This window comes from Wyeomyia smithii, chromosome 3 (assembly GCF_029784165.1).
Source record: "Wyeomyia smithii strain HCP4-BCI-WySm-NY-G18 chromosome 3, ASM2978416v1, whole genome shotgun sequence".
Lineage (NCBI taxonomy): Eukaryota > Metazoa > Arthropoda > Insecta > Diptera > Culicidae > Wyeomyia > Wyeomyia smithii.
The window spans coordinates 251410853-251429751 of record NC_073696.1 but is presented as its reverse complement, the minus strand read 5'-3'; the positions used below and the strand labels follow the sequence as shown (position 1 = coordinate 251429751).

The 18899-nt window shown below is 40.2% G+C and overlaps 1 protein-coding gene across 2 annotated transcripts in view; it reads left to right on the top strand.

The window, feature by feature from the left end:
* Positions 1–18899, top strand: part of LOC129733074 (unconventional myosin-IXb-like) — a 120325-nt gene that overhangs the window by 18849 nt on the left and 82577 nt on the right. Inside the window, exons 2-3 of one of the 2 annotated variants that reach the window (XM_055694637.1) lie at positions 13932–14640; positions 14716–15244. In XM_055694637.1, coding sequence (XP_055550612.1) covers positions 15197–15244 — 48 coding nt within the window. In that variant the 5' untranslated portion in view covers positions 13932–14640; positions 14716–15196. Of the gene's footprint in view, positions 1–13931; positions 15245–18899 lie in introns of both variants that reach the window. The other variant, XM_055694636.1, reaches the window with a different exon arrangement.

Sequence of the window (18899 nt, the reverse complement as noted above, 5' to 3'; positions counted from 1 at the left end):
GTGTGGCTTGCTATATAGCGTGTGTGGCTTGCTATATAGCGTGCGTGGCTAGCTGTATAGCGTGTGTGTATGTTTATAGCGTGTATGCATGTCTGTAGCGCGTGTGTGCATGTTTATAGCGTACGTAGCACGCTATATAGGTGCGTGGTTTGCTATATAGCGTGTGCATGTCTATAGCGCTATATAGAGCGTGTGGCTAGTAGTATAGCGATCAAAATTTTTATATATAACTGCAAATAAATTACCTCATGTTGAATTTAATTATCACTGTAAATCATTCAGAACGAAATAGAAAATTTGCCATGTTGAGAAAAATTATTCAGTTGTAAATAAATGGCATTAACCAACACAATTAACCTTTTTTGACTTCAACTAAGCCTCAAAGTTTATTTGAAGAGTTTTTGAGCTAGTGAGCCTGAATCACAAAATTTTTCGCTCAAGTCTTACTATTTGCAGCAATCAATTGTAAAATTATCTACACTATCGTAAAATGCAGAAAATTGTTATTTGAACTGTTATACTATAGATGGGGAATGCACTATTTGCCCTCGTCTATAGCCTCTTCGTAGCCACTGCCTAAATTAAGATATCTTTGTGCAACTTGATACGAAAGACAGCCTCAAAACAATTCAATTTCATTCTTGTTTTGGATACGACAGGAAGTGAAACCGCATAGCTGCACATAGCTTCTGCTGTTGTTCATTGTCGTTACCGGTGTCGGCTATAGAGGTAAACGTCATCTGGAGAAGAGAGACCATTTAATTAATTAACGCCAATTGAGTGTATTCCCAAACTTATTTCAAGACATACATTGACATAAGACAGGCTGTCGTATTCTACGTTAACTCTGCGGTGGTGTCTTATAAACAACCTCTTCAACTTTTTTTATCAGCTTGACCATTTTGAGTGCTGAATGCAAACAAGTTGAAGATGTTGGCAGATGTCCAGAGAGATGCAACTTTGATGGACTAGCGAATCAAAATGCTGAAAAAGTTGTGAATTCACTTTCGAAAAGTTTTGAATCTATGTAACGCGTGACACATGAAATACAGTTAAATCGCAGTGTTTTTCCTGAACGTAAAATAACATTATCTTTAATTTGAGAAAAAAAAACGCAAATCCATCCAAATCCAATATTTTTTTTTTCTTTTAGGTTAAGTAGTTTTATGTTCACCCTTAACTTCCCATGACTTTTTCCGATGATTTGAACAACGGAAAAAAATTGTACGCAAAGTGTTTTGTTTGTTGTTGTTCCCCTAACGGTGCTTATATCATATTTTAAGAAGACAGACAGCACAAAATAGCTAACTCGATTATTGATTGCTTAATGGAAGGTTTGCAAATTTGAGAAAATCGCAAAAACTATATATACCCTGTGGAAAGGCAAAAGATGCATTTTATGTAACTAATCAACTGTTTGTGTAGAATGTCCCTAGCAAATTCGGTAAATCTGATATGCGCTATTACTTCCAATTTAAGGTTCAACCGTCGATAGAACATAACCTAGTTACCGTTTTTGACAATCGGGAATTTCTTGCAATCATGCGGGAAAAAGTCGGGAAAAATGCGGGAACTCGAAAATGTAACCGCCGGCTGAAAGCCTCAAAAATATAGACAAAAAAAAATGTAGAATGAGTGGCCACCCTGTAATTGTTTGCAGAGGCGTGAAAGGTTTGCCTCAACCAGAATTCCTTTATCGCCTGTATAGAGTTAATAATAAAATCATATGTATTATAATGCTCTGAACCATCAAAGTTTTACGAAAAAATTGTGAAATCGCAACATGGAGAACCACAATAACCTCATTTTTCATAAAAAATATATCCTATTTCCAGTACAAAACGGGTCCTTCACAAATGCGTGTATGTGAATCCAAATGATTTTTCATTATGAAATCTAAAGATTACTGCATTTGAATTTTTGAGAAATCAATGAGAAGGCTTTCCATATGCGAATCGAACAGATTCTGTCCGTATCGCAAAAATGATTCCCCTCACGATTCCATCACCGAGTCATAGGTGTCCTGGGAACTCTTACTGTCCCCCGGCGAGACAGGGGGTCGGGGAAGGCCCAACGAGCCGCCCCGGAAAACAATATGCTACAAACAACGTGAGAGATAATACGAATCGGAACAATCGGCATGGACCTAGGCAACGAAATAAGGACTACGATTGGAACTAAATTTCTATTTTTAACAACAGCTTTTACCCGTTAACATCCAAGTTCATTAAGCAGACAATGTGTGCAGTAGGGCAAGCTAAAAATAAGCGAACTGGAAATATGATACAGATTTGGAAAAATATACCGCATCCCGACGGGACTTGAACCCGCAATCTCCCTGTCTCCGGCATGATGTTTTGACCAATTAAACTATGGAGGACGGTGGTACTGTTCCACAATCTATATGCGTATCACATTGTCTGCTTAATGAACTACGATTGGAAACTTGGGACATGTAACTGCAAATCGCTCTGCTTTCCAGCATGCGACAGGATAATCTACGACGAGCTACATCCAAACATCTTCGGAGTCGTAGCGCTGCAGGAACTTTGATGGACAGGACAGAAGGTTTAGAAAAGCGGGCACCAGGCGGCTACTTTCTACCAGAGTTGTGACACCACCAGCGAACTAGGAACCGACTTCATAGAACTGGGCAAGATGCACCAACGCGTGATGAGGTGGCAGCCGATCGGTAATCGGGCCAAATATCCTGCACGCCATGTATTATAATAACGGCCATCAGCGCGTAAACTTTGTAGCCTCCCGTGGTATGGTAGTCCGAAGTACTTTCTTCCCCCGCAAAGATATCCACAAATCCACCTGGAGATCACCCGACCAACAGATTGACCACGTTCTAATCGAAGGCAGGTTCTTCTCCGACATCATTAATGTTCACACCTCCCGCAGTGCGAATATAGATCCAAGCCCAGTAGCTGTGTGTATGCACTCAAAACTTTCGTCTCGGTACCGGTAACGGTGTTCAACACCCGTCGCGACCAAATATCGAGCAACTGTGGGTTGCACAAGAATACGCGCAGCAATTGGAGGCAGCGTTACCCACGGAAGAGCAGTTTGGTGCAGCTACTCTCAAAAAAAGGCTAGGGGAGCACCCTCTCCACCAGAGGTAGCACTGCTGTAGCGCTACTAGATACAAGGGCTCCGAATCATAGAAATCACTGGTTTGACGATGAATGCAAGCAGTTAGTCGAGGAGAAGAACCCAGCACAAGTGAGAATGCCTCAACACCGGACGAGAGCGAACGTGGAACGATACCGACAGGCACGGAACAGCTAAAACTCAGCCCTCTGAAGGAAGAAGCGGCAACAAGAGGACCGAGATCGCGTAGCGATGAAAGAGCTGTACCGAGCTAACGACACTCGGAAGTTCTACGAGAAACTGAACAGCTACGTGCCGCAAGCCGATATGCGCAGGAGCCTGGACGCACGGACGAGTGTGAGGTGATCGAAAGATGGAAGCAGCACTTCGATGAGCATCTGAAGTGCAGTAGAGCGCGGCAACTGATCTTGGTGTACGAGCAGAAGACAACAGTTTTCTAGCCCTCGAGGTTGAGGAGGAGATTGGCCGGCTAAAAAACAATAAAGCTGCTGGAGTGGACCAACTTCCCAGTGAGTTGTTGAAATACGGTGGAGAACACTGGCTATCATTGTCAACTTTTGGAAGGAATGGAAGTTATAGTGTGTCCCATTTACAAAAAGGGCGACAAGTTGGAGTACCGCAGTTACCACACAATCACTCTGTTTAACGCCGCCTACAAGGTACTCTTCCAAATACCCTGCCGTCGAGTATCACCATTTGCGAAGCAGTTCGTGGGGCACTACCAGGCGTGGTTCTTGCCCGTGCCACCAAGGTCAGATATTCGCGGTTCGGTAGGTTATGCAGAAACGACGCGAATACAACGTGCTCACACATCATCTATTCATCGATTTCAAATCGACATACGACACAATCGATCGAGACTCGCAATGGAAATTTATGCACGACCACAGATTTCCGGACAAATTAACGTGGTTGGCCAAAGCGACAATGGATCGAGTGTTTTGTGTAGTTCGAGTATCGGGGGCGCTCTCGAAGAGGTTTGAGGCAAGGTGATGGTCTCTCTTACCTACTGTTTAAGAATGCCCTGGGAGGTATTATTAGAAAAGCGAGGATTAACATGAGTAGCACGATATTCTAAAAATCGGTTCAACTGTTTGGCTTCGCTATCAACATTGTGGACCTTTATGAAGATGGAATCGGACAAACGGATTGGACTGGTCATCAATGCTTCGAAGACGAAGTACATAAAAAGAAGGGGTTGATGAGAAGACAGTGCTAATCTAACCTCGAGTTCAAGCTGGTGGTGATAAAATCGAGGTGGTCGACAAGTTCGTATACCTGGGCTCACTGGTAACTGCCGACAACGATACCAGCAAAGAAATTCATCGGCAGGAATTCGTGCATACTTTGGTCTCCGGAGGACGCTCCGATCGAGTAGCGTTCACAAGACGCTCATCAGACCGGCATCTCTACGGACATAAGACATGCACTATGTTTGCTGAAGACCAACGCACAGTGGTTCCGTTTTCTAAGAAGGGCGGTCATAAATATTGTTTTCCTATGTCTTGAGCTCAAAACGTCAATCTAAGTGTAATTTTCGATGCTGAATTCAAAAATCACATCTATTTCGATGTATTTTCTATGGGTTCGTGGTTAAGGGTCATCTAAAAGTACTGGTAGTTTTTATTAACTTTGGCTTGACTACCTTTTCTCACTATGTAATTTTCCAAACTTTCATTGCTCGATGCCAAAAATTTCATGAGCGTATACATATATAAAAAATGTGTTTCTCGATGTGTATTTGAAAATTTTTGTCATGTTTGGTTAACAACATTTATTTGATATGACACAATACATTATCAGGAAATTACAATGAACAAAAATATTAAATTAAAAAAATGTCATAAAAAGTGATGAAACAAAAATCTTTCTGCGTTCTTCTTAGGCTGACCACGAAAAGAAACTGCTCTCTTCTTGGTCGTGTTATCATAGTTTGATAATAAAAGATCGATCTGCTCTACCTCATTCAACCATGTGCCATATCTTTTTATGCAGCTGCTCTTTGTTCTATTAGATTATTTCCAGTGATACTGATAATCGTGTGCAAATGTAATGTATTCGAGCTTACTATTCATCTAGCTTCAAATTATAACAATCCCATAGCGATGAGTGTATAGATTCTAAAACATTTTGTATCTTCTAATAAATCCCACCAGATTTTCCAGCTCAAATTTTAAAAAAAAAGCATTTTGGGAAATGTACATCTAAGCAATGAACTTACAAGTATATTTGCGTAAAAAGGTATTCGTCGAAAAAGGGCTGCCAAATATTACCGCAGAAAAAAACACTCAAAAACAAAACAAAAACGAAGAAGACATCCCAAAAATGACCATTTTTTATTCACTTCTCACAAACCAATGGGCGGGTCTCGGCAGCCAAATTGTGTTTTGGACATATAAACGATACCTAACGAACATTTTAATGCATTGCCCATATGTAAATTCGCTTAAGAACATTGTTGATTTGACAAATAAAAATACATTGATGATATTCATTTATTTCAAAATGTACCTATTTTGCCGTTGGCTCAGTCGTTAACAACACAGGACAACATTCTCAAAACTACTAGAAAAGGCTCAACATTCCTTGTTTTTGGACCTCCATATCAAAAAACCACTTTGGAATTCTTAAATTCCCTGAAAAGGGATGAAATTGCACTTAACCTATGAGCATACTTCTTACAGCTGTTTTAAATGGAAAACTATGCACGCTTGCAAGTCCTACAGTGAACAATTTCTTCGTGATAGAACACAATAATTGATGCCATTGTTAGCTTCAGACTACGAAGGATGCTGAAAGGTGAAGAAATACCAAAATAATGGAGTTTGATTTTTGGCTTTATGACCTATGGGGGAACCACTGTGCAACGCGCCCTTGCGGTCTTCGAACGGAAGGCGTTGCGTATCATATTCGATGGACTGCAGAAAGAGAACGAAACATGAAGAGGGCGAATAAAGCACGACCTGCTGCTTGAGGAGCCATCTCCACACCGCTAAGGTTGGTGGGTTGCGGTGGGCTGGGCATGTCGTAAGGATGTCGGGTGACAGCCCGGTAAAGATGGTCCTGGAAACCAATCCGTAAAGGACGATTTTTTTTCATCTCTTTAGATGAGTTTACCATTTACCGATTATTAGCTGAAAGTGTATTATGGATTTAAATACTTAAACAAGTGTTCATTGTTTTGAACATAGCAAAAACAGAAAATTAAAAAAAAAAATATTTGTACTCATATTTACTCACACACTTAGCAAAATAGTATATAAAAATTAAAAATCCGAGTAAATTTGATTCGATTGATGATCGGAATCTTTCTCCAATTGCATCACAACTGATGTCGAATGATCAGAAAAAATCTCACAACACAGATAAATAGTAAGGATTCAGATTTTCATGCGTAGTTTTTTCAAAGGATCCCTCATAAAACCATGGTTACGCTCTGCTTAAAAAATTTTAAAAACATTCAAACAAAAACTAGAAAATCAAAGGCTAAAAAAGCTAGAAATACACTTCTTAATGCAAAAGGTGATTTTTGTTTATACCCGAATCGCCACAATTCTGCTAACTATAGCAATCTTCCCAGTCGAGCTTCGAATATACAACGACTGGCTTCCTTAACCAGTGTCATATCTGGACAGGTAATGGGTGGTGTGCTCTCATAACTCTGAATATACTGGCTGTATTAGAAGTCAGAAGCCGTTGAAAAAACGTTATTAAAATCTGTTGAGTTGATTGAAATAACATTCAAGAACCATCCAAAAGATCCAATCTGCCTACGGCTGTTCTATTCATATCTCTCCCGACAGTTTCTTGTTCTCTGGAAACTGTGCATCTGTTAATTATATTTCACCTTTTTTTCAAAACTGGAATTTCGAAATAAATCAAAACATTCAAATTTCTGATGGCCATGAAATAATTAGGAACGATTTCAATCTGATACTTCGTGGAATGAAACAAACGGCATGTGGAACTCCGACGGACCGAAGGTCGTCCGTTTCGCAGAACATCAAAATTTCTGACGGCAACCCGGCGTGTCGTGGCTCACGGTATGCCCTCCTTCGCAGAAGAGAGAAAAAAACACTATTAAGCCCAAGGACCACCGTCGATGAGTCATCAACATCTTCGCAACACACCGCAACCACCACAGACTCTGCACCGCTCTGGCTGTTTGCATGGGCCTCATTTCACGGCTGTGTGTCTGTGTTTACGTGTCTGGTTGTCTATTATATTTCCTCTTATTTTTTGCAAAAAAAATATTGCACTTTTTTCGCTTCCTTCATCAGCAACAACACCCCCGACTACCCATTTTTCCCATTTCGCAGTCGCGTTCAACATATGATTGGCCTCTTCCTTTTCCTCCATCGTACGAAATATGCTCTTCAAAGTTTCGAATCAGACCGTCACTGCACCAGACCAATACAACGGAACTACTTATTCTTCTTTCGCGATGCTACATCCCAAGTAGGACTTGACCCTCATTCGAACGTAGCGTTATTTCACGTTACACAAACAGTTTTTTCAGCTAGTAAAAACAACTTGCACATGTGGAAGCCGCGTTATCAGCCGGGTCTTCGAAAGATTAAAAAACGTAAATAAAAAATAAGCCTTTTAGCGCTGTTTTCGGCTGATCCAGTCGATGGGCACGGCCGTCGTCACTTTCGGTTGACTGAGCGAAGCGCTGTAACGCGATCGTGAAATCCATCAGGGTGAAACAGCCAAGTTGCGGACCGATCCCCCCATGAGTGCCCAACATAACGCTCTTCTCTTTGGTGTTGTAAATAAGCGAATTTTCTGTTTTTCTACTACGGTAATCGCTTGGTTGCAGTTTCTAAGAGTGCATCCGACGGGAAAATGTGACGATCTTCCTATGGTGCAGACAGACAACGCAAATTCGCTTCGCCCTCTGTCTACGGGATGGCGATCCACACTCGATCGTGTATTCCAGAAGTGCAACAGAACCGCTTCTGTCAGATTTTTCTTTCGCTATTATTATTATTCGGTTTCATTGAATGTCACAACTGCAAAACTGAAGAGTCTAAGCGTTTTGACAAACAACGACTATTAAAGTGCACTGCGGTAATCATCCGAACAGTCACACGCAAAAAATAAAAACACTTCTCTAAAGCAACTCAATGTCATTTGTGTGACGATGATTAATAGCAATAGCACTTTTTTGCTGTTGTAGATACATGCTTATATTTATAGTAGATCTACTGACTAGCTGAACAAAACACCATGTGATCGTGGCTAATTGTCGAACAGTTTTGTTTTGCCACACTTTAGAGCCAGTTGGAACAAAGTGCAATAAGTGCATTGACGGTGCAACAAGCATTTGAATATTATAGCGCGATAGGTGATAGCATGAGCTCTTATCAGCAGCGTTCCGGTCCGGTTGTATGTGCAGAAGCTGGGGTTTCTTAGTTGAGGAAAACGAACTGCGCTTCGTGGTTTCCGGTGCTATGGGTGATCGGGAAGGAAGCGGCTACGAAGGGAATACAAGTCGGCATTGTGAGTGTTGCTTATTCACAGACATTCATCAGTCAATGCTACAGACGTCACCAGTGTGATTGTAAATGTTTTTTCCATATTAAAAATTGTATGAACAGAATTAGTTGAATGTGAATTAAATATTTTTTGAAACGATAGGGTGTGTTAATGGAACGAGTGCTGAAAGAAAACAATGAAAATACACGAAATAAAATTGAATAATAATATTTCGTCATTTTTTTATGAACTTAATACCCAGCTAATCGATGACGTGTTTTTTGTTTTACTTTTCTAAGAACGTATTCTACGCTTGTACGTAGAGGTTGTTCAAAATTGCCATTTATTTCATATAAAATGGGTCGGGAAAAATAAGAATGAAGTTTATCAAAGTGTCATTAGCGGTAACAATTTTTTTACCCGCAAAGGTGACATTCCCTTTAATTAAATAGCAAATTAAATTTCACTCGAGTACACTGAAGCATTTACTATTGAGGCTGAATTATAGTAAGAACTCGACTAAGGGGTTGGCAGCACCCTCTTAGTATTGATTAAAGTTATGTTGGTATGTAGGCCTTGCTAAACCAAGAAACTTTGCTTACTTTTTCCTCATAAACTTATCTGGACTAAAAGGGGTAATGTTTTTTCAATAAATCGCGAAACAAGAACAGTATTAGGTGATTTGAGAGCTGAAAAAGCTGCTGAGAAGAACGGTATCCTAGTCAAACTTCTGAAAGCTGTAGGCGATCCACCGGATCTTTTTACAAATCTGGATGAATAAACAAATGCCAAACGACTGGTTGGAAGGCTTCATTTACCCTTGATAAATTCCGGAAATACAACCTGCAGACTCACCATCTGTTTGTAGAATTCGAAGCGGCGTTCGGTTCAGTCATGTGTATTAAGCTGTGGCAGAAAATGCTAGAAAGCGTTTTTTTTTTTTTTTTTTTTTGACAAAACTGATAAAGCTAATTCAAATGTCGCTGGGATAAGCGCACGAATAGAGAACGAGACATCGTGACTTCGCTTGGAAGGACTGAAGCAGTGGGCCCTCTGTCAAACCTTCTGTTCAACATTGTCCATGAGGTGCAGTAAAAAGAGCAAACGAGGGAAACAAAGGGCACTATCATTATAAAATGGCTTTGCGGATAACAGCGAGGTTGAGGCTCATCATCAACTCTGCCAAAACGAAATACATGGTAGCTGGCAGAGAACGTGAGAGTGCTAGTGGTGTTGGTGCTGAAGTGGAGCTTGATAGGAGAATTCCTATTGTTCAACAAGTCAATCGTCGTAGGTTTGAATCTCAACTTGTTAAAATGCAGAATTTGATCGCCTAATGTTTACTTGCTTTGGCACGGTCGACATAATTATATACCTAGTAAAACAGGAAGGTACTATTTGGCTTATATAAGAGTATGCTTCTGCCTAAACTAGTCATATTGGCTCTGGATAGCGACTAGGAGAGTCTTAACTTAGCAGCAGCAACAGTGGCAGCGGTTAGCTGCAGTAGCGGCAGCGGTAGTGGTAGCAGCGTAAGTGGGACGTGCAGCGGCAATGCTTTTTCTTCTAATAAAAAATTGCCTTTGTACAGTAGCGACAACAACAGTTTTAGCATTGGCCAGTAACATTTTCCAATGAGAAGCTCTGCCGTAGTAAAACAACACACAACCGGATGCTGACAATCAAAACCTATCGTCCGTCAAATATTCAGCGTATACTGTGTTATCAGAAGAGTACCTTTCTCGCACTGCTGGGGAAAACACAGAGATGCGATCAGTATCATATCCGATGATAAATTGAACAACGAATTGTACTTTTGAGGACAAATTGAATACTTAATTTAAAAGTTAACATAAGCTACAGCGGGCACCAGTAGCGACAGTTGTGGTACCAACGTCAGTGTTTGGTACCACGGCCCTTCTTTTAGTAATCAATACAAACTTGTACAAACAACTTTTATTGTGTAATAATTTATATTACTTTTATTGTGTAATAATTTATATTACATATTATTAATATTGATGACGATATGAGATACCCTTCCTAATCTTAGCGTCTATCAATCAAAGAATTATTGTGAAGGAGACTTCGAACTTATCACTTGCGGTCACATTCGAATGCAACAATGCTAGTATTGTAACAAACAGCTGTATGTAGTTCTACGTCAACTTTGCAGTCGAGGCTTTGCACACAACCCTTGTGATTTTTTTAAAAGTGCTGCGATCAGCACATGACGAAAAATCAGAAGATGGAATACGTATTTAGAAGATAAGCGCAGTCGTATGAATCAAGAACTGTACCGAGTGTACAAATATGCTGACTTAGTAAAGATGATAAAACGCGCCAGGTTGCAGTGGGCTGGGCATGTAGCCAGAATACCTGTCGTAAGAGCCGCCGAAATTGTACTCAGCAGAGAACCATGAAGAGGCCATAGACTCTCTCTGTGGTTGTGTACTGTTGATGAAAATGCACGAGGTCATTGACAAGTAGGCTTAAATCCCTACGAATGATAAGTCCCAATTGCGAAAGCAAACAAATCTTAACAATTAAAATTACATTTTTTTTAACAGTGTTGAGAAGTCACCATTTTTGATTGGACACACATACTCATCATTTACTATTATTTATCAAATACCTAAGCTACTAACAACCCCCACTTATTACAGAAAAATGCACGAGGTCATAAAAGTGAATGTTAAGTGAGAAGTAAGTATATCTGAGAAAAGTCGTCAATGAACGACTTCTACGAAATTGTCTGAACTTTTATTCATAAATTTAGAAAAATTGAATTTAAAAATTCTTTTTTCATTGACAACTCTTCTCTGTCATTGTCATAGAATAACCTCAGTCCTTTTCAAATGTAAGTCCAGATAAATTTAAAAAAAGAAATAGCCTACATGGCAAAGTTGTGGCCTACACAACCATAAAATATCATTGCTTTCTGAGAGGGACTTTTGCTGCCAACATCTGGTTGAGTTGGCGCGAAATGCGTCAAAGGAGAAGTCAAGGCGAAGGTCAAAATTTTAAAAAATGTGGACTTGTTTCAAATTGCTAAAATGGCCAAAATAGCTAAAATATCTGTGTAAAATGGCTAATGTCAAAAAAGTTAAACATGTCGAACAAAGGCGTATCCAAGGTAGTTCAGTAAAGAGCGATACCCCCCCCTCACCCACCCCTAACTTGCGACAGTTGACTTGGCTCAATGACATATCACTTTTCTTTTCGTTTTTTCATTCGTCATTCGTTCTATTAAATAATTTTTTTCTTTGGTTTTTAAGCTACTAATTTAATTTTTTTAGAGCTTTGAAAGGCTTGGCTCCCTCTCACTCCCTTAATCAAATACTGATTAATTAAAATATAAAGAAAATTTAAGAAACTCAAATATCAAAAATGTTCGTAATGTTAAAAATATCGAATATGTTTAAAAAGGTCCTTAATGTCAAATAAACTAAAAGGTAAAAAAAAGTTGAAAGGGTTGTGTATGAGACACGACCGCAATGTTAACATAGAATTACGACAGCCTGTTATATGTCAGTGCATTTATTGCAATAGGTTTGAGAGTATACTCAATTGTGGTTAATCAGTTCGATGATCTGAAGCGGTTAATTACATTAGTATATTTTTTTCCGCTCTCTCTAACGCCATGATCAGACTATTTTGAATCAATATGTTTTTAATTTTTATCCAACAACTAATAACATAACTCTCCGAAGGTTATGACCACCCTGAATAGATTCAAAATAGTAACTCGATTCGATTTACCTGTGGATATAATCCCGGTTACGAAAATATTAGCTGGTATTTGGCGCTCCGAGCCGGTCTCGAGGTACGACGCTAGCTTTACAAGCCAGTCATCGTATGTTCGAGTCTCGGCTCAGGAAAAGACTGTTAGTGTCAGTAAGATCGTAACGCAATTGTCCTGTACAATAAACAGTTAGCTGCGAGGTCTGTGTATAATAAACAGAAGGTCGAGTTCCGATACGGAATGTAGCACCAAGGCTTTGCTATTTGGCCATTTCAGGTTGTCTTTTAAAAACTGGAAGTCGCTATCTTGGATTTCGAAATGGTATCTGAGGTCGATTTCTAGCCTCTGTGCATCATCCTGATAACGGAACTATCCATTTTGGGTGGTGTTCGGACATCTTGAACTTTAAAACGGTTTCGAAAATATCCATAATGGATGCTATTTGGCCTTGTTTACAGCTCTGATTGATCCAAATCAGTGTTCAGAACAAGGCTCTATATTTTTCTATCGTAAAATATTACTGCGAAAAAGAAGGTAATCCTTCAAAAACTGACTGAGTTGTTAACATTTGAAATTGGACAATTTGCGTGACGTTCTCGATGTTTTCGGTATTTTAATTTCAGACGTAAGTCTACATCAAATAGGTAGGTGTCATTTGACATCGATAGCATCAAACATTTTTTTAAATGTTAATGAAATTATCAATAAGGTTAGAAATGAAATGATTGAATATTTTACAAAAGAAGTTATTGAGGTATTTGTACTTTTTGTTTTGTTTCATCAACCTACTAGATCAACCATGTTTGGTATCAAGTTTTAGACATTTTTTTAATCTACAGTTTTCTTATGTTGGTGTTAATCACAAAATATTTTATATTTTTGTGTTTTGTTAAATTATAGGTCATTTCATATTTTGCTTTGTGTTTTTCCGTTTTTTTTTTTTCTATGAAAAACTTTCTTTGCTTTGTTCATCTTCGATTTATTACCATTTATTAGCCAAAAAAATCAGAAGGAGATTCTCACAAAGCCTTATCTTCGAAGCCTGTAACTCCAGAATCAAAGAAGCAAAAGTAAATTGACCTGACGATTTTTCTTACTGACACAGAAAAACCGGATGTCACAGTAGGCGGTTGGTGTCTATACTTGGAGTCCGTGAAAACTTGCGCGTATACGATTCATCGGAAAATTAGTTTTGAGACTTTCCATCAGTTTTCAGGACTTCTCATGAGATAAAACCATGAAAAACCGTTTGATTTTGTTTCAGTTATCGAAGTCCAAACACTAACATAAACGGTTCAGAGTAGACATGGACTAGACTTCTGTAAGTTGATCGGATTCAGATCGAAATGTTTCAAAACGTAATTACTACAGAGACTAATTCAGAACATCGCAGTGGAAGAGCACGATTCAAAAAGGGTATAGTGTTTCAAGGCACTATAAAACTATACATTGTTAGTTTTTTTTTATCCAATAGTTGTAATCATGACCTAGCAACATTGTGAAAAAAAAATATTTCGAACAACCCCATTTGCACGCAAAAGCAACCAATTTTATCTTCTGTTTTCCTTCTCTCCATCATCTCTTTCAGGAATAGTAGCTGTAGCACTCGGAGTATTTCGAGATCGTGTAGGCGGGCGGCGGCATCATATCTCTGGGAGTCTGTGCGAAAGTGTGTGTCCGTGTGTGCGTGTGCTGGCCATCCCGATCCAGTGTTCTCCTACTGGCACTGGAGTGATATCTGCTCTGCTCTCCGCGGTATCAAGTGCACACGAAAACAGGAAAATGATGTGTGCAATAATAGAGCCTGTTCCGTATTCAAGCTGAGCCGAGAGTTAAGCAGCAAGCAGTCGCGGTTATTTTGCTTTTATCGTCCGGCGCTAAATAGTGATGATGTGAAAGAATTCACAACCGCAGTGCTTAGCTTGCATTAGTGGAGTGGTATCGAAGTTGTGTGTGTGTGTAAGTGTGTCTATACGCTGATTATCACCGTTTCTAGGCATGTGTATGTGGTTTTTGTTCTACCAGTGCAGATGCGGTAGAGGCGGGTAACGAAGCTTGAATTTAAAAAATCAGCGGCCAGATATCGTGCCAGAGCGACGGAGAAATGTGTGCAGTGTTGAAAAGAAGGGAAATAGATACAACATATTAATCGTATAGCTCGGTTAGCAAGAGGTGAGAAAGAACAGAATTCAGAGGAGGAGAGGTGTTATCAAATTCAAAAGCAACAACAATCGTGTCCGGATGAGTGGAGGCGAATCCGACGGGCATGGAATTTGTGTGTGTGCGAATATGCTTAAGTAAGTGGAAAAAGCAATAACAGGAGCTGCAAGGTTCTTAAAGCTCATGTTGTGACCATTTGTGTTTCGTCGCAGGGGGCCAGTCTCGGTAATCTTAGCGTAATAGCGAGAAATATGTGAAAAATGCCAATTTAACCAAAATAGCAGTTGTGTGTATCAGTGCGAATGCTTGAAATAAATCTTCTAGAAGTTTATGACAAGCGTGGGAAGCGAAACAAACCAGAGAAATAAAAGTGGTAGTACATAGCAAATGTTGAATCTCTCTATCGGTTGCGTTCCGAACCAGGAATCCTAGTGGTCCAAAGAAGGCGATCTGATGCTGCACGTGGCCCAGAAGGTCGAACCGCTGTACCAGAATGAGCGGAACCATTCGGGTCATTCGGCTAGAAACGAAAACTGAAAGTGAAACAACTAGCGTAACGACGGCCGTGCCTGGCGGTTCGCCAACCAGAAGCGATAAAGCGTATGAGCAGCCGCTGCTCGGTTGTCGACGACAGCAACAGCAACTACATCAACAACAGCATCAACAGCGACAAAAACTGCTAAATCAGCAACAATGCAGTCCCAGGACGCGATAGGCGATTGCTCTCGTTACATCTTGCAGGTGAGTTTCGAACTGCGAGCCGATTAGATTTATTTTATTTACCTGTCAGCCTACAGGCTGGAATTTGATTAGCTTGTGGCCGTTGATTTATCCTGCTCGGCTGCCTGCCACCGGTTGTACAGACGGGGACGGTCTTTGTTTGGCAGTAGACATTTATACCGATTACGAATTCTTTGCAACCGAAAAGGTGGTTTCACATGGTAGAATGCACCTGCATGATCGGAATAACGTTTGCTTTGCCGTCTCATGGGTATCGTGTCTAGTTGATTATTATTGAAATCATTTGTCATTGGTTTTTCGCCTCCAAGCATTACAAATTGTTGCATTTGAGGGATTTCGCGTCAATTCACCTTGTTGTTAGCAGCAGCTTTCAGACTTCAGTCAACTGGGTGGTTTCGGTACTTTGGTAATTTGAGTAACTCTGCATACTTGAACACAGAAATGTTGTTGTTGAGAAGGATTATACTCTGTAAAAATACCTTTTTTACAATTTTATTCTTTATTCAAGAAACTTACAAAGTTGGCGGTAAATTAGCGTTCTCAGAGAAATTTCTAATTAATTCGATAAGTTGACAGTAACATTTACTTTCTTCAATTCAAAACCACACCTTTTCGCCAGCCATTGCTACCATCACCAGATAACATTAAACGAAGAACTTGACCTTTATCATCGAATAACCCTAGCCCCAGGACTTTACATTCGGGTGCACGTGAATCGAACCCATGCATGAAGCGCGGCGCGGGACAACGCGCTACTGACTGACAAGGGCTTGGCCATCGCGCGCGCACAATCTCGTATTGATTGTTGTCGTTTTCTGTTATCGTTGCACATATTTGCGCGTATGTGATTTTTTTCCCTTCTATCTGTAAGTACACACTCCACACATATGTCGATATTCCTGCAGAACGACGGGGTACGCGGTGGAAGGCTGAAGCAAGCCCGCGGCAGCAATAAGTAGCCGCTGCTAATGACACCGTCAAGGGTTGGGTCGCGTTGAAGAGTTCTACCTGATGGCCTCATCGTCAGCTTTTACCGTACCATCAACAGAAGGTGTTAATCGTCACTTTCTGACTGCTTTATGTCTTTGTCTGTCAACAGTTACCTTGATGCCGGTGCAATATTGACCTTTACCGATGCCGAGTTTGCCAATTGCCCCAAGCTCCACCGCCGGTGGAGATTGATTTTATGGCGCGAAAATAAATTTCATAACCGAAGCAAATTAATCAGTTTTTTTGTATCTATCGGTATGGAAAATGATGCAGTTTTACAACAGAGTTTAGGTTTTATAACACTCAAAAATCGAATTGCTCTATTTTTATTATTCAGCCGTGAGCTATGTAAAAACAAACAGTCTTCTTATCTTTCGTTCAAACACAATTATACCAGTTACGACATGATTTCGTTGGTGGAACACAACGATGGCATCACGATAAGAAAAGGTCTTTGTAAATAACGAAAGTTCAAAACAACAACATTATTATTTTTTTATTGAAAAAAAATTCATGGATAAAGCTCCTTGAATCAGAATTAGATTTCCATTTCTAAAAAGAACAATACAATGACATTTTTTCTCGTATTAACCTATCACTGCGAGCAGAAACGTTGATCTATTATGATACCCATCGAAAAAAGCACTATGCTATAAGGTCGTTTCAACATGTCGCGCTTTAAAGAAGTCCTTACATCTGAGATTAAGTTAAGCGATTATTGTGTGAAGAGCTCTACTGATATCCCATTCATCGACATCGCACAGGAAATAGTCCAGTCAGTTAAGGTGAGAACAGCCAGGCGGCCAAGTTTCCGCCTACGAAAACTTTGGAAGACATTTTAAATTATTTTGATGTTTTCTGTTTTATCTCTTACCCAAGTTTTTACTGTTGATCTCGACACACTTGAATAAATTTATTGACACTTACCTCACCTTACCAATCAGACGAAGGCCTGTGTGACCCTTGCGGTATCTCAGAGCCGACGCCATTGTACTCGTCGTCGCCATTCTTGGTGGCTGCGCAGGCTGCGAAGATCTCGATCCACCGTGCAAGTTGCGCGGCACGACACCGCGTTCCTGTTGGGTCGTTATCTAGAACCATTTTGACTGGACTTTCGTTTGACATCCTCACGACATGTCCAGCTCACCGTAGCTTTCCGATTTTAGCCGTATGAACTATAGTGGGTTCCTCCAGCAGCTGATGCAACCCGTGGTTAACTCGTCGTCTCCATCTCCATGTCATCTGCACTAACAAGCCAGCCGTCGTAGGTTCCAGTCTCGGCTCGGGAGAGACTGTAAGTGTCAATGGGATCGTAGCGCTAGCCCCGCAATTGTCCTTACACTTAACAGTTGGTTGCGAAGTCTGTGTATAAGAAACAGAAGGTCGAGGCTTTGCTTTGCTTTCAGTTAATTAGGTAGAGGCTAACAGAGTCTTTGCTTGAGCCTCTACTCATCATGTATTTTGTTTTCTACGTGTTTATGAATAGTCCGACTTGATTGGCCTCTGCCTTAAGGTTTCTGTACGCTTCTGTCAACGTCCCAAAGTTGCAAGCCATAATGTCAATATCGTCGGTGAATCCAAGTAACTGGCCGGATTTCCTGAAGATCGTACCACTCGATGCTATCTCCGCTCTTCTGATAACACCTTCCATAGCAATGTCGAGCAGCAGACATGAAAGCCCATCACTCTGCCACAACCCTCTTCGAGATTCGGAATGACTCTAGAGCGTCCCTGAATCTCGCACTGTACACATCACTCTGTCCATCGTCGCTCTGACCAATGGCGTAAGATTGTCCGGGATTTCGTGTTCTTCCATAATTTTCCATAGTTGATCTTGTTCGATTGTGTTATACACTGCTTTCTGAAATACTCGCTACAGTGGTTTGGGACCCCATGAATCCCGCCTGATTTTGCCCTCCGAATTCCTTTGCAATAGGTGATAGGCGGCATAGAAGTTGGGAGAAAACCTTGTATGCAGTGCTTGGCAGCGTGATTGCACGATAGTTACTACAATCCAGTTTGTCGCTTTTTTGTAGATGGGACACACGATTCTCTCCATCCATTCCTCCCAAGAAGATGGCAGCACTATCTAAACACTACACATTTGACAGTCGGCAACATATCAAGGCTATATTTAAAATACAGCCACGGGGCAGATACTTAGCAAAAATTCCATATACCTACCACTTAAGTCGGGCAGACTCTTCACTCATTCAGCATAGAAAGAGATAGCATGATGTCATCCCCAGAATCCACTGTTTATTGACACTCATCCCGACGCAAAAAAAAACAACAACAGAGAACAGAACTCTCTCTTGCTTTACCTTTTGTTTTTGTTATTTTTGACAATTTTTGTGTTTTAAAAAAACTTAAACATTTGCCACTCAGTGTTGCCAAATATATTAAGATCGTGCTTTTCCGAAATTTAATGTATTTAATGTGTCATTCAAAATTAAAAAAAAATGGCAAATGACACATTTTGCACCAACTTAACTGAGGAGCTGGTAGAAGCCTCTCAGAATCCAATGAAACTTTGTAGCTGTGTAGGCCTTACTACCCCAAGCAACTTTGCATACTTTTTTTCTTGGAAACTTATCTGGACTAACATGTGAAAATGTTTTAAGTTTGTTAACTTCTTTTTCAAAAAAAACTTAACTGATGAATT